The sequence below is a fragment of the Camelus ferus genome, chromosome 6 (genome assembly GCF_009834535.1).
Source record: "Camelus ferus isolate YT-003-E chromosome 6, BCGSAC_Cfer_1.0, whole genome shotgun sequence".
NCBI lineage: Eukaryota > Metazoa > Chordata > Mammalia > Artiodactyla > Camelidae > Camelus > Camelus ferus.
Window position 1 is genome coordinate 26,920,400 of NC_045701.1, and position 16,454 is coordinate 26,936,853.

The 16,454-nt window shown below is 35.5% G+C and overlaps 1 protein-coding gene across 5 annotated transcripts in view; it reads left to right on the forward strand.

Annotated features, from left to right (window-relative positions):
* The first annotated feature begins 610 nt into the window (after positions 1–610).
* Positions 611–16,454, forward strand: part of DPH6 (diphthamine biosynthesis 6) — a 190,086-nt gene continuing 174,242 nt past the window's right edge. For all 5 annotated transcript variants that reach the window (XR_004320524.1, XR_004320523.1, XM_032481551.1 and 2 more), the window contains exons 1-3: positions 611–766; positions 3,067–3,161; positions 9,169–9,362. Coding sequence is in view for 3 of the 5 variants with exons in the window: in XM_032481551.1 (XP_032337442.1) it covers positions 744–766; positions 3,067–3,161; positions 9,169–9,362 (312 nt within the window). In the remaining 2 variants the exon portion in view is untranslated. The remainder of the gene's footprint in view (positions 767–3,066; positions 3,162–9,168; positions 9,363–16,454) is intronic.

A 16,454-nucleotide genomic window follows, 5' to 3' on the forward strand; every position in this document is an offset into this window, starting at 1 on the left:
CTCCACCCTCCCATATAAACTCCATGAGGTAAGCGATTCTTGCCTTATTCACGAATGTATCTTAAGAGCCTAAAACAGTGCTGGGTACCTGAACGGCACTCAATGAATACTTGATGAATGAATTCAGAAGCTAGATTTTCTTCCTGCAAGGCCACTGCTCTTTGGTGATGAGGCTTAATCGACTTCTGAGCTTCTTTACACAAAGGGCCCAAATCACAGGGAGCCTAGCTGTCACGGAACTAGCCCCAGAGGTAGGTTTGGAGAACTGAGGAGACAGAAGCCAAACAAAACTAAAGAATGCAGTTCGCTTCTTGGGGGCGGCTGAGGAGGCACATACAAACTTCCTCTCCTTTTGCACGTCCACAAGTGTTTCAATTGGCAGCATAGGTGACTTTGGACATTTTCCTACCAAAACAAATGCAGGGCCACCGAGCCTGGGCTCTGCGACGCGGGCTTTGCCCTTCTCCTGGCAGCTTCAGTGCCCTCACTTAGGTGGTCAGGCCGCGCCTAAACATCCTTCTTTTCCGGGCCGGGACGTCCCCGCCACAGGGACAAAGCGCCAACGTGGCGCGTCCTCCGCGCCCAAGTGTCCCGCCGGCAGCCGCAGGGACCTCAGCGCCGGTCGCCTAACAGGCGGTGGGGCGAACACCCGGGCGAGGCCCCGCGACGCGTCACGGCGGGCGCGGCGATTTCCCGGCTCCCCCCCCCCCCGCGCCCGCGCACGCACGCGCACTGCGCACAGCATGAGGGTCGCGGCTCTGATCAGGTAACGCGGCGCCGCTGCCGCCTTCCTCCTCCCTGCCAGCCTCTAGTCCTTTCCCGCTGAGGGGCGGGAGCTGCCGCCGCCGCCGCCGAACGGAGGGTGTCCCTATGGGAGCCGTGTGTCCGGAGGTCGGCGGCTCCTCCCGGCCGCAGGAAGAGGCGGAGCCTCCGGGCTTTTCCCTGCCCGGCTCCCCGGTCCCGGGCTCGCGCTCCAACTCTCTGACCGTTGCGTGTCTTTGGCCTTCTGGCCCCCAAACTCGGACTCACACTAGATTTACCGAGGAGAACTTTAAAAACTACCGGTGCCTGGGTCTCTCCGTCAGAGCGCTGGCTTAATTACTCTGACCCTGCCCGGGGTCGAATTCCCACAAGCTGTAATGGGCTGTGAAGTTTGAGAGGCGCTGCTTCGCGCCACTTACTGAACTATCCTCTCCCATTTCTCCTCACTTTCTTCATCCTCCTCTGTAGTTCCCTTCAGTCTATCTGCCGGGCCCTCTTAAACGAGAGGGCAGAGTTGGAAAAATTTTTACTAGATAATGTAAGATCTATATAAATGTTGGAAGACATGCTATACCTATATGTGAATGCATACATAATACATATATACATTTATATACATAAGCACTTGAAAGTACTTGGATTTAAACTTAATACAGTGACCTGCTTGCAATATATAGTGTGTGTGTGCACTAAAAGATGGAATATGTGTGTGTTATATGGAATAAGTGAAACCAAGATACTTACATATCTATAGATGATGAACATTATTTTCCTAATACACAGAAGGATTGAATCATTGAATTTTATGGTTGAATGACACCTTAAGGATTAGTTAGGCCATTCTCTAATTTTATAATGAAGCATGTAAACCCGTGTAACTTAACTTAGTATCCCAGAATTGGTGACTACAATTCTGACTTCTGTAGGACATTACACCTAACATATGCTTATGTACTTTGTGATGTTCTAAGAAATGAATAAGGTACTCGGCATTTTCCTAACTTACTTAACCTTGAAAATCTTTTGTTCTTAAGAGTATTTGTTGGACACTAGTGTTCCACAAAACACAATTTGGGAAATACTATTTTAAAATCATATTTGAAATCTTAACATTTTAAAATAAAAGGCCAAGTTCTACCCTTTAATCTTTAATATTCTGAATATTCTAAAGAATTAGATCGTTTTGTCCTGTGGAAATGAAACTGAGGTTCAATCAGGGAAGCTGTGAAAGATGTTCTTAGGGGAATATCAGAATCTGAGGAAAGAGCATGATGTGTAACTTCACTTTTCCCCTTGTCATTTCCCTCCCCTTGAGAAATTCTGGAATGACAGTTGTTACTGTTCCAAGGCAGACAAATGTTGGGAACTAAAATAAAAGGCTAAAGGGCCAGCTTCTAGGATAATCAGTCTCTTAGTTTCTTTCCATATGAATAAGTCTAAACATTGGTACATTTGCAGGGCTGAAGCAAAGATTGGAACGAAGGGAAACAGGAGGGAAAAAAAAAGAGGAAGAGGGGCAATGATTTTTATGCATAGTGAGAAGCAGTAGAGTATTACACCAAAATAGTATAGAAGTTGCCATTCAGTCTTGTAGGTACACTACTGCTGGTCTTGACTAAGTGGTTTGGTACCAGAATTTAGAAGTTCCTGTCAATCTGTTTATTAGATCTATAACTCAGGCCTTATCCTGTCATCATATGTAGTGATGACTGAAAGCTGACATTTTGATAGTACTGACGTTTAGCTTTCATCAGTGTAATTCAGCATTTTGCTTTCAGCCTCTGCAAAATTTGAACCAAGTACATGAAATTTTGTCATTTGATTGAATCTCAATCTTTAATTTGATTCTTTAATTGGTGATGATGACCAGTTTTTAGACTTCTTAAAGTAGAACAGATGTATTTTCTACTTTTTCATAGAAAATTTCACCCGAGGAGTATATATAATAAGTGTTTAACTGGAATGTAAAATTAAATCATTTTTTATTTGCAAAGCACTTTGTGTATAAGCAAAGCCACTATTGAAAACCAAAGAGTTACCATTTTTTGTTTAGAATATTCATTGAAATGGCATGTAATTTCGTAAGTCCTTATGAGTAGCAACCTTAGATATTCAGATTCATTTGATCAGTTGCGTATGCTATGGAAATTACACGTGGTTTTTACATTCTAATATAAAATAGTCCCTCAAGTATTCAGAAGAGCTGAAAAAATAATGTATTCTATTTTGATGTCTAATAATTCTATTTTGAATAATGGTCAGTAACCTGATATTTATTTATCTCTTTATTTATTTATTTTTTAGTGGTGGGAAGGACAGCTGTTATAACATGATGCAGTGCATTGCTGCTGGGCATCAGATTGTTGCTTTAGCAAACCTAAGACCAGCTGAAAACCAAGGTAAGTGTGTAAGTTTATTGGAAAGTTCTCTAAATGACTGAAACTCCCGCTTCATAATTGCATTCTATTGTATGCAGTATGCAAAGACATAAAAGGAACTCACGTATCTTTAGCACCTGTTAGATGCTACATTCTATGCTAAGTGTTTTCAATTGCATATCCTTTAATCCTCCAAAGAACTCCTAGAGAGTTTTATTAGAGAGGGATACTGAAGCTTAGAACTTTATAAATTTGTGGAATAATAGCTAGAACAAACTTGCAGAGTTGAGAGTTGAACCCTTTTACTTCAGAGTGCACTGCTGTTCCAACACAACACTTTCCCAAATTTTCTTGGCATTTCACAGGTAATAAGATTCAGTTCCTTGGAGCTTGGGGAGTAAGACACATTAATAAATGATAATATAGGAATTTGATTACTAAAAGCATTCAGTTTAGCCATCTAATTTGTAAGCAAAATGTGAGACTTGAGAGAGGCATAGAGCAATACACTTCCACTTTTTATTTGTGGTAATAAGGACATGTACAAATAATCCACAGACCTTATTTTAGCAATTTTTTTTCAGTTTTCTCCTCAATGAAGCCTCCTCAATTAGAACTTTTTTTCTCTGTGTCTGTGTCATTGTTCAGATTTCCTCTTTTAATAAGGACACCAATCATATTGGATAAAGGCTCACCCCAGTAACCTCATCTCAAATAATTGTATCTGCAAGTGACGCTATTCCCAAGTAAGATCATCTTTTGAGGTACTGGGTATTAGGAATTCAACACAAGAATTTGGGGGTAACACAATACAACCAACAATATCTTTTTTAAAAAATCAGGATATAATTGTTGTATAATATTGTATTCATTTTAGATGTATAACATAAATGGTTTCCTATATATATATATGGAAATGATTACCACAATAAGTTACTTAACATCCATCACCACACATAGTTATAATTATTTTCCCAGTTAGACTCTTAAAAACAGAAAAATATTCACTGATTTACTTTTTATACTCTTATTATACCCATACAACCATAGATATTAACTGCTAGAGTGTAATAGGGAAGATGAACTCTTGTCTAACTTTATTATTACTATTCTAGTAAGATCTTTTTATTATCTCCTTTACTCAACTACTTTTAAGATTCCATTCTTTTGCTCCACTATATTTTAGGCTAAATTAAATGAATATTATATGTGAAAATGCTAATCATAGTTCCTGGCATGAAGTAGGCACCCAGTAAATTTAGTTGAATCTGAATCTAGTACTAAATATTTCCTTCTTTTTAATCTCTTCTTTCCTTTTTCAGTGCTTCCAGTCTATTGAATTTTTGGTTTCATATCATTTTACAGTTGTTTTTAATTTATTTAGGTTTCATTGTTTTGTTTTTTTTTTTTAAATCCTCAAATAGATTGTAAGCTTCTTGAGAGGAGAAGTCACATCTTCTATGTGCATTTAATTGCTCCTCAGCACTTGGAACAGCTCTGTGCCTCTGGTTCACTCAGAGTTTATTGATGGACAGATGAATAATGAACTAACTGGAATTAGCCCTGGAATAGCAAGCAGTTGTTTCAGTCAGATCTTTGAATTTTCATTCCTTCTGTGATTAAGACTCAAATAATACTGGAAGTGAAGTTGGAAGATAGAGATTAGAAATATTTTATAAGAAGAAATAGAACAGGTCCTGTAGAGGTCCTGTAGAGGGTCAAGGGTAAACACATGCTTTAGGATTTTGTACGGGGCTTCTAAGGATGAATAATAATAGCTTTTTAGAAGTGATGTGTTTAGAAAATGACCTACTATTTCTGACTTTAAATAATAAAGAGAAAATTCTTCAACTAAAGATGAATGGAAAATATACCGTAACTTCTATATTACAAAAGAAGGGGCAGAATTTCCTTGTAGGATTGTGTTTGTTACCAGGAAAGAAATTCCTTTATCCCTTGTGGCCAGTTAGGCAAGTGGGTTTTTTAAGCTTTCTATCTTAAGAAGGTCTTGGTATGAAAAGCAGATTGTTTGTATAATGTGCAATACATATATGATATAATTTCCCTCTCTGGAGTTTCTACCTTGTTTTTAGCTTTTCTACATGAATTATTATAGTTACCTTGTATAGAATCATTAATGCTCATGTCTTCCTTGACTTACAGTGAGGTTATGTTGAAATATATAAGTAAAAAAGAAAATATCCTAAATCAAAAATTCATTTAATACACCTAACCTACTGATCATAATGGCTTAGCCTAGCCTACCTTAACTGTGCTCAAAATACTTATGTTGGCGTACAGTTGGGCAAAGTCATCTAATCAAAGCCTATTTTATAATAAAGTGTTGACTATCTTATGTAATTTATTGAATACTATAGTGTGTGAAAGTGAAAAACAGAGTGGCTATGTGGGTACAGAATGGTTGTAAGTGTATCAGTTTGTTTACCCTCATGATCACGTGGCTGACTGGGAGCTGTGGCTCTCTGTCACTGCCCAGCATCACAAAAGAGCATCAACTATATATCATAGCCTGGGAAAAGATGAAAATTCAGAATTTGAAGTACAGTTTCTACTCAGTGTATTGCTTTTGCACCATCGTCAAGTAGAAAAATCCTCCATTGAACAATTATTATAATCTTCCATGTGCTCAGAGTTCACTAGCAGGGTTGGGAAGATGACAAGCAAAGGAGATCTTTAAATTATGCCTCATAGTGGAATGGAGATATTTATTTAGAATATTGTTACTGAGAAAGAATTTAATAGTAAATGGAATTGAATATTATAAAGTAAAAGCTGGAAAAAATCAGCTGAAGCTGTAATTGTAGTGGAAGAGAATAGATGGCTGTGGGTTGGTAAATAGTGAGAGTTTAGCTAATCTTGATTTAAAGTCAGCAGGAAGTTGGTGATTATTGAATGATTCATTGACTGGCTTCTTTTCCCCCAAAACAGGAACCTTAATGAGGGATGACTGGTAGAGAAGACTCCAGTATAAAGTTGGTTATTTAAAGGCTGGAATTTATTCACAGCCCTGAGTTTACAGTGGGTAGTCTGAAAAGGAATTTATCCCTATTAATGGGGATAAATGTGAACTTGTCATAAAATTCGCAAAGCCATCTCTTTAAATTTGTAGTAGGAACTTTTGTGGCATGTTAATTGAGGTGCTTCAGGCAACAGTGGAGCCTTTTGGTTTTATTTGATCTCATACCATTTTTGCTATGTAGCTTCCATTAATAAAAGTTACATTGTGGTTGGGACTGAATGGAGCCTTAAAGGAAAATTGTCTTCTAGGTTTTTGAAGTCAGTAAAATGTTATGCTAACATCAGGAAGTTTCTTGCTGAGAAGCTCGAAGTACTTTAAGTATATTAATTTGATTGTTATCAATAACCTTAAAAGTAATACATTTAAAGAGCTAGTCTAAATTTGAGATGAAGGTAGCCTGAAAGGTTTTTAGGTAACTTTGGCTATCTCCTACTTTCCTACTGGGACCAGGAGTAGACAGATTAATAAAAATAATGTGAGTACGTGGAAGCCGATCTGTTGTGTGGGTTCAGAAACCTGTTGAGCCAGAATCTGATGGCATATGGTGGCAGCTTTGATAATTTACAGTATCATTCTCATGCCTTTTAATCAGATACTTTCACATTCAGTGGAAAGCCTAGACCTGCTTGACATGTAAACATACATACACATATACATACATATATGTCAAATGTTGTTTTATAACATTTTTTAAGCTTAATAATGTATCATGAACCTTTTTCATATTATTAAGTATTATTCTACCATAGCATTTTCTAGATATTGTCTTTGAAACACAAATACTCCATGTAATATGTGTTCTGTGAATAAATTTGAGTGATAATTCATACACTCTCCCCTTATTAGAGCACCTTAAAGCACATTAGCCTGGGAAGAATTGCAGCAGACACCTGTTTAACATAGTTTATCCTCATTTTTTATAAATTTAGTTGACCATTGAAATCCTTTTTTTAAATCCAATACTTTTTACTATCATGGGATTTTTATTCTGCAGAACATACTTTAGAAAATGCTCTTCTTCAAAATTGTATTAATGGCTACAAAGTATTTCAATATGTGACTATATTATAATTTTTAATCTATTATAAACAATATTGTGATGAATATCTTTGCAAATGATTCTTGTGTATATCCATGATTCTTTTTTCTATAGAGTTAAGAAATAAAAAAGCCTATTCTAATATATTTCTAAGTTCATTTGTATCATCAAAGTCTGATGTGGCTCATCTCTTTTGAATAGTTTACTTGATATTTGTGGAATCTTATGGCAACCAGTGATTGTGTTACTTATCAGCTTATGTTTCTGTACATACTTGTAACTGCTCTAACGATATTGAATTTATATATGTTTATATGTTTTGTTTGTTTTTTTTTGGTGAATAGGGCCCTTTTTTTAAATCAACTATTGAAATTGAAGTATAGTTAATTTACAATGTTGTGTTAGTTTCATGTGTACAGCAAAGTGATTCAGAAAGATATATATATAGAGATATATGCTTTTTAGATTATTTTCCATTGTAGATTATTACAAGATATTGAATATAGTTCCCTGTGCTATATAGTAGGCCCTTGTTGTTCATCTGTTTTTTATATAATAGTGTGTATATGTTAATCCCAAACTCCTAATTTATCCCTCTCCCCTCACTTTGGTAACCATGTTTGTTTTCTGTATCTTTGAGCCTATTTCTGTTTTGTAAATAAGTTCATTTGTATTATTTTTTTAGATTACACATATAAATGATACGATATTTGTCTTCTGCTTTCTGACTTCACTTTGTATGATAATCTCTAGGGCCATCCATATTGCTGCAGATGGCATTATTTCAATTTTTAATGGCTGAGTAGTATTCCATTGTGTACATGTATACCACATCTTTATCCATTCATGTGTTGATGGACTTTTAGGCTGCTTCCATGTCTTGGCTATTGCAAATATTGTTGCTGTGAACATTGGGGTGCAGGTGTCCTTCTAAATTAAGGTTCCCTCTAGATATATGCCCAGGAGTGGGATTTCTGGATCATATGGTAAGTCTATTTTTAGTCTTTTGAGGACTCTGCATACTGTTTTCCATAACGGCTGCACCAAACTGCATTCCCACCAGCAATGTAGGAGGGTTCCCTTTTCTCCACAGCCTCCCCAGCATTTATCATTTTTGGACTGTTTAATGATGACCATTCTGACTGGTACCATGCTGTTTTGATTACTGTAGCTTTGCAGTATAGTCTGAAGTCAGGGAACATGATTCCTCCTGTTCTGTTCTTCTTTCTCAAGATTGTTTTGGCTATTTGGGGTCTTTTGTGTTTCCATACTAATTTTTGGATTATTTGTTTAGTTCTGTGACAAATGCCATTGGTAATTTGATAGGGATTGCACTGAATCTGTAGATTGCCTTGGGTAGTATGGTCATTTTAACAATATTGTTTCTTCCAGTACAAGAACTCGGTGTACCTTTCCGTCTGTTTGTGTCATCTTCAATTTCTTTCTTCACTGTGTATTGTTGAAGTAAGAATATTAACTATATCAAGCACATTTAAATTTTTTCTTACAAATATTTGTCACTTAATAACTAAGTAGATATGTAATTAAGGGAGGGTTTCTTCTGCAACTCTGGATGACTTTGTGAATAACCTTGAATGGTTAGAAAAAAACATTTATGTCATAAAATCTTTAATTGAATAAACTAATGAAAATTTATTGGCTACGTTACTCTTTTCCTTAAATGTTCAATATGTAGTTTTAAAAATTTATGTATAATTGTGTTTGTAATTAGCAGTAGAGATGACCAAAGTTGGTGTGAACTGGATCCAGCTTGAACAAATGTGCAACTCTTACATATTTTATTTCACTTCATAAATGGAGAGAGATATAGCATAGTAAGCTTTTATGTTATGTGTTGACTGCTCTTCAAGCAGTAAAACAAAGATGGACTTTCAAATTCCCTCTCTTTTTCACTGTTTTACTGATTATTTCCCCTTTAATTATTGCAGTGGGGTCAGATGAACTGGATAGCTACATGTATCAGACGGTAGGTCATCACGCCATTGATTTGTATGCAGAAGCGATGGCTCTTCCCCTCTATCGCCGCACCATAAGGGGAAGGAGCATGGATACAGGACGAGTGTACACCAAATGTGAAGGTGATGAGGTTGAAGATCTCTATGAGCTTCTGAAACTTGTTAAGGTATGCCAAGTAACTAATCACAATTACTGAATTTACCATGTAATTTAACAAATTACATTTATTGCATTATTTAGTAATAAATAATTTACAACTCTTAGTAGCCCAACTATCCTTTGAAAGGATATTTTGTCTTTTTGGATAGAAAGTTGTCACTATGCCTTTATATTAAATAGTATTTAAAAATAGATCTTTTAGTACAGTATGGCACCCATGATTGTCAAATGATATTTAACTAGGTTTTCTTTCCCTTAGGATTTTGGAGCTGATTTCGGACCTTTCAATCATGTTTTTAGCAAATGCTTTTTGAATGCCTACTGTGTGCTTGTTATATATAGTTCTAGGCACTAGGAATAGGACAATGAACAGAACAGTTCTGTTCTGTTGGAGCTTACTTTCCAGTGGAAGGAGACAGTCAGTAAACAAATTATATGCTTGGTGGTGAAGAGTACTGTGAAAAAGGATAAAGCAATAGCGGGTGATGGCAGTGGGTGGTCAAGCAGGACCTTTCTGATATGGTGAAATTTAAATAAACCTAAAGAAAGTGAGAGACTTAAGTTAGTGGAAGAGGAATGAATTAAATACTTAAGTCCCAGTATATAAGAGTTTGGCAGCCATTGTGCATTTATTCTTAATTTCTCTAGAAAGAAAATTTAGGAAAGGAAGTATGGGGCTCATATATCTAGGAGGTATTATACTCAGTAAATGTTAATTAATAGAGATTCTTTTATATTAAGCAATTATCTTTTCATTTTCATTGATAATCAACTATTTCAATACAGTTCAGTATTCTTCTTAAATATGAATTTTATCCATTCAGCTACAGTCAATTCATATAAGGTGTATCTAATGAAATAGAATTAACCAGTATTTCCTTGATGTGTCAACATTTTTTCACAAAGGAAAGGAAGGAAGATTTCTGTCCTTTCTTCTACCAAGGGACATTACATTTTATTTCTGATTCTTTAGAAAAGTTCAGCTTTTCAGAAGTTATGTTATGAACCCCTGTCATGAAAAAATTTTGCTGCTCTCTGATAGCTACTTCAGTGTTGTACTTTAAATTTGATGCTGATCAAAGCTTAATATTAATTAAGGACTTGATTAAAAAAATAAATGAAGCTCTTTAATTCTTTTAAATTTGCAAATACTTCTTATTTTGTATGTCAGAACATTTCTATTTTTATTTACCCTTTAAAAAAGAAGCTGGTAGGGAAAAAACACGTACAGTAGTTCCATAATTTGCTGTTTAGGTATCAATAGCATAAGAGGTAGATACTTTTCAAAGGAAATCACAGGGACCTGGTTTCTTCCCTCTGGGATTATGTGTACTAATAACAACTATTTTGATTATCAAAGGGGAAGGCATAAAAGAAATTTCACTTCTCTCCAAGTGGGCAACTGAGACATTGACAGTATTCACTTCGAGGTGTGAAATATTACAAATTCTACATTTTCAAATTTTCTTTTTCAGGGTACAAAGAAACTAGGTATTAAGTTTTTAGCATAAACCAACATTACACAATGGTAGGAATCAACAATAGAGGTAATCGAATTGCTTAAAAATCACTGATAACTGATAACTTTGGAGGAGCTACTTGATAACAGCCTTCCGAGAAAGGGAAAGATAATAAATTACTAATCAATTTAATTAAAAATGGGCTGATTAGTAGTAATTAAGAAGAACTTTCTCTTTCAATCCATGCTGTCTTGGGAGAAATGGATGCTTTGCCATTATCTTTATAGTAACCGTCAGTTATGACATAAATTAATGCTAATGTTAAATTTTGACAACTTCTGCTTTGGAAGTTCGTACATGATAATTATAACTATAACTGAGAGAGATGTTATCAAGTTGTCTAGGACTAAATAATTCCTTCTTTTCCTGTGCAAAATACTAATTTTACTATAGGATATTCTCAGGACATAAATATCGGAAATGTATTACTTTAATGGAAGGGATTGTATAACCAGGCTTTTATAGTTAAATCCATTTATGAAACACTGGTGCAAAGATTCCAATAGCAGTCTTACATATTCTAATGAATAGTTGAGTAATTATGGGAAAAAAAAGGAATCCAGAAGAGCTATAATTCTTCAAGTTAGTCTTCACTCATTCTGAGAAAAAGATGGAACTGCATTTTTTAAAAGCCTTTGAATTTAATGAAGAATTGAAAGCAGTTAGATTTATTTTTATTTTAAACATTTATTTATAACAGGTTGCAGTTTTGTGACTTTCATATGTAAGTCAGTCTATTTATGTTTTTGTAACTCTTTTCCCTCCCAAATATTGGAGCTAATTTTTGAGTAGGAGATAATTATTTTTGTAAAGAGTTTAGTTAAAACCAGTTGCTGGAAAGAAATAGGAAAGACTTGGAAGAATTTATAGAATTAAAAATTTCCTAACTATTCTGTAGAAGTCATGAAAACTAATAGAAATAGAATAAGCCTTTATGTCTCATAGACTGGTGATTATGACAGGTAGATAAATATGTGTATTTATATATATGTATATATGTCAAGCTGTTTGCAAAATATCTGGTTTTCATATAGCTAGTCTTTCTTTTATTCTTTAGACTTTCCTTAATATTAAAATGCCACTTTGGTTCTCATCTGAATTAGTTTGGTACATAGATAACTTGTATGATTTCTTTAAATACTGTGGGTGTTTTCCTTTTAAGTCACATAAGCAATGTAATAGTTACTTAAGGATACATATGTACACCATATCTCTATTGAGAATGTGTACTGAGAATTAAGGATGTGTATTCTTCATTTTGAAAATGTTTTTATTCTGCCATCATACTTAATTTATACATTGGTTGAATTTAAAATTTTAGAATGAAAGTTGTTTTTCCTCAAACCATTGAAGGCATTGCTCCATTGGTCTTCGAGCATTTTGCTGATGGGAAGTTTGATGCTAATATGATTTTTGTTCCTTTTTAGCTGACTCATTTTTTTTCTCTGTTATTTTATGTGATTGTGACTTTATGTTTTATGTGCTGAAATGTCACAACAATGCATTGAACATTGAAGGTGCTTCCCCTGTATCCCTTCTATTTAGTAGCAATACACTTCTGTCCTCTTTCCCTTAATGATGGTTGAGGGATGGCATTAATGCAGGTGAAAGCCATTCATAACATGGCATTCTCCTGGCCATCGTGTAACCTATGTTGTACCAAATAGAATGAAGCCTAAGTTGTTGGATCATTGACAGAAGATAAAGTCTTTGTCCCAAGCAGAGGGATGTGTGGATGTGAGACCTTGAACTACTAATTTTTTTTTTTTGAGGGAGCAGAAGTTGCTGTCAAATCTGCACACACCAAAAATGGTAGAGCCAATAGAATTGCAGCCTGAGGATGGCTCTTCAAAATCCTCTTCCGTTATTTGTTTGTTAATTTACTCCTCTTGCCTTTTAAATTCCCTTTTGCTGGTACTCTAACTGGTCAGACATTTGACCTCCTAGATTGAATTTTCATATCTCTTGTCTTTTCTCACAAATTTTCCATATCTGTATCTTTTTGTTGTACATTCTGGGAAGTTTCTTTTTTAAATGCCTTACTTTCTTGTTGAGTTTTTTTTTTTTTTTAATTTTAGTAATCATATTTTCAATAGCCAGGAACTTTACTTGTTTATTGTTTCTTTTTTTATAACAACCTGTTTCTCCTTCTATAGGTGTAACATCCCTACAGCCCTCTTAAAATACAGATTAGAGATTTTAAGCATAGTCTTTTGTTCCCTGAAATATTAGTGTTTTCTTTGAGGTCTTTTTTCTCTCTCTCTTTTTTTTTTTTCTCTTTCATGTTGTAGGCTTTTCTCAAATGTTCCAGTTGCTTGGTCATATCTAAGAATAATGCAAGAGAAAAGCTGACTCTGAACACTTTTGCCTTTAGAGTTTTTCCAGCCTAACATTTTATACTTGTTATACCTGGAGTTCAGGATAATGTGGTTCGATTTGATTTCTTTCTTTGCTTTCCTCTCTTCCAACAAACAGTGGGTTACACCTTCCCCTGTTGATTTATTAATCATTGTTCCTTCTTCATCTGCTTTCTGACTCAAGAAACTAATTGAAATCCCTTTTCCATTGATGTCTTTCCCCTGTTTTCTTTGGTTTTTTTTTTTTTTTGAAGTTTATAACTTTGTTCTCAGTTTTAATGAAATTTCTTGATTCATAAATCTATGCTAACTTTATTCTAATGGAATTCACTTAATATTCTTTCCTAAGTTGAATATTTAGTTTCAGTCTTCCTCTTTTAATCTTTGGTACTTTTCTTTTCTCATGTTCCTTTCCTCATTAGGCATTTTATCTTTGTATTGATGATGCTAAATTACTTAATGGACACTTGTTTGAATACAACAATAAATGAATAATTATCTTTTTTCTTTTTTAAAATAGAATAGTTACTGTTGATAGAAAGGTTTGTGAATGATTTTTAAAAATTATTTTTAGGAAACATCAGGTGCTGCTTTACTCTTTTTACTGGTTAAAATTCTTTTGATTACAAGGAACAGAAAGTCATGGTCAAGCTGGTTTAAATAAAAAGGGAATTTGCTGACAATAACCTAAAGATAAGTTTGACTTCAAGTAGATTAGATACAAGACACAAATTATGTGATCAGCGTCATTTTTTCCCTTGTTTTTATCTCTTGCCTTTACTTTCTGTTGATTCTATTCTCAGTCTGGACCCTTGTAGTTAGAGGATGGGTCACCATTACATTCTTCCTGGTTCATATCTAGTAGGAAAAGCTCCTATCTTAAATAGCTCAAAGGAATATTATGTTTCATTGTCACTCAGTGGCCTAACTTGTATCATCCACAAGCCAGTTGTTGTTGGGAGATGATTTCATTGGATTGGACAGGTCTAGATGGTGAGCCATTCCTGGAGTGAGAGACTGAGTCATGATTACTGGAACCACATTGTCTATGGTTCTATGGGAAGAACAGAACCCACTGGTGGAAGGCAGATCTTCATATATAAAGCAGGCTGGTATAAGGTGATCTGTGGCAGGAGGGTAAAGAGCAACAAGTTTCCTGAAAATAAAAAGTTTCCAACTCCTTACAAACTTGAGAACCATTTTATATAAATAGGTTCCAGCTCCTTGTAAACTTGAAATTTTAAATGGTTCTTCTTTTAAATATCTTCCTCCCTGTCTCCCTCCATCCCCCCACCCCTTTCTCTTCTTTCCTCCCCCTCTTTCCTTCCTTCTTGGCTTCCTTCAAAAATAGTACACAATTGGTGCCACAATAGTGAGCTTATACTCTGGGACCTCTATATTCAGTTGCTCATGATTTCTCTACCTTAATATCCTACAGGCATGGTAAACTCAACAAGTTCAAAACTTACTATCTTTCTGTGCAAACTTTCTCCCTTTCTTATATTTCCTGCTTAGTTAAAAACATAGTATTTACCCCGTCACCTAAGTGTAACCTATAACCTGGGGCCTCTCTATTAGGCTTCCACTTTTTTCAGTTCCTTCCTACCCCAGCCACAACCATTAAATCTTCAAGACCTTTTGATACTACTTCTATGACTTCTGAAATTGGACCCTTTGACTTCATTTCCACCATACTGGTCTCTCATCTGTACTGTGCAAGAGTCTCCTAACTAGTCTGCTTGCCTTCAGTATTGCCTTGTGAACCATCAAGACTTTCTACCATATTGTCATCAGCTAATCTGCATAAATACTTAAATAACCCACTCTTAAGATAAAGTCCAAACACATTAGCCTGGCACAGAAGACTAAGGAGAAACCCTTGCAGTCCTACCTGTCTGATCCTGCCATTCTCACACAAACTTCTGGGTTCAAATTATAATGAACGAATTAGGTTTTTAAGAGATTTTTTTTTTCATATCTGAGTCTTTGCTTGTGCTTTTCTGTGCTTTTCTATCTTTATTCTCATGAAGAACCCTTCTCACTTCATACCCTTTTATGGAATCGGCTCTAGTTTACCTTTCTATCTCTTCTTTGGCAGCTTGTCTGTACCTCTGCTGTGCTTCTTGGGAATTACTAGGATTGTTTATATGGTTGTCTCTTGCTAGATTGTGGGACCCTCAAAGAGAATCTTGGTGCTCTTCATTTTTATAGCTCTAGTGTGCAGCTGTATTCTTAGCATATGGAGGACTTTTAAAGGTTTGTTCAACAAATTAGTGCAAAATTTAAGAACCTATTTTTAGATAATAATTTATCTAATGTAGGGGAGCGACAACATTGTTACAAAATACTATATAAAACCATTAGTTAATTCATTTCATTTATTTTTTTCATTTAGAAGCTTAAGTGGAATGAGCCTCATAGTGTAACTTTTCAAAATAGGGTATCCTATCAGATTTGGCAGTGTCACCACTAAGTGTACCAAAAATAATCTCCAGCTGCAGAATATTTTATGAAAATGCTGAGTAGCCACTTTTTCAAGTAATTTTTGATATCTGTGTCTTAGAAAACCTGTTTATTATGGTGCAAAATTACTTTATGGATTTCTTTTCACTTTGGATCTTAGGGGGAAAAAACCCTGTATCATTGGTCCACTTGAGGCAAATCCAAAGGGTTTGGAGTGGGAGGAAAATATAACATGGCCTTAAGATTTGCAGGGAGGCCTATCGTGCTAATTAAACAGGCACATAGCCCTGTACAGATTGGTCCTGGCTCTTTAGCATTGCACAGCTTGCCTCAAGCCCTGTCCGTTCCCAAGATTTTGGACATTAAGCTTAGTCCCTTGGCACAAGAAATGCTTTGCTAATGTTGATTCTGGACTCCGAACAGGAAGAGTTGGAATTAGCATACACCAGTGTCATTTTGACTCCCAGGTGCGGCTTTATTGAGGCTATGCCATCTCTGGCCCTTTCAGATAATAAAGTCAAGATGCATGAGAAGGCACATGATGGCTGATCTGTCTGGAAATAAAATGTTGGATCATAGTTATCAATTATTACAGTGTGTACACTTATCACAGGTCTGGAGTCTTCATCTATAGATTTCTCCTTAAGCCTAGAAAATGTAATTCCTTCATTCTGGCAAAACTATTCTGTCTCCTCAACCTTGAACTTTCTCCACATGGTATCAATATATTATACATATATACATATATACTCTTTTTTT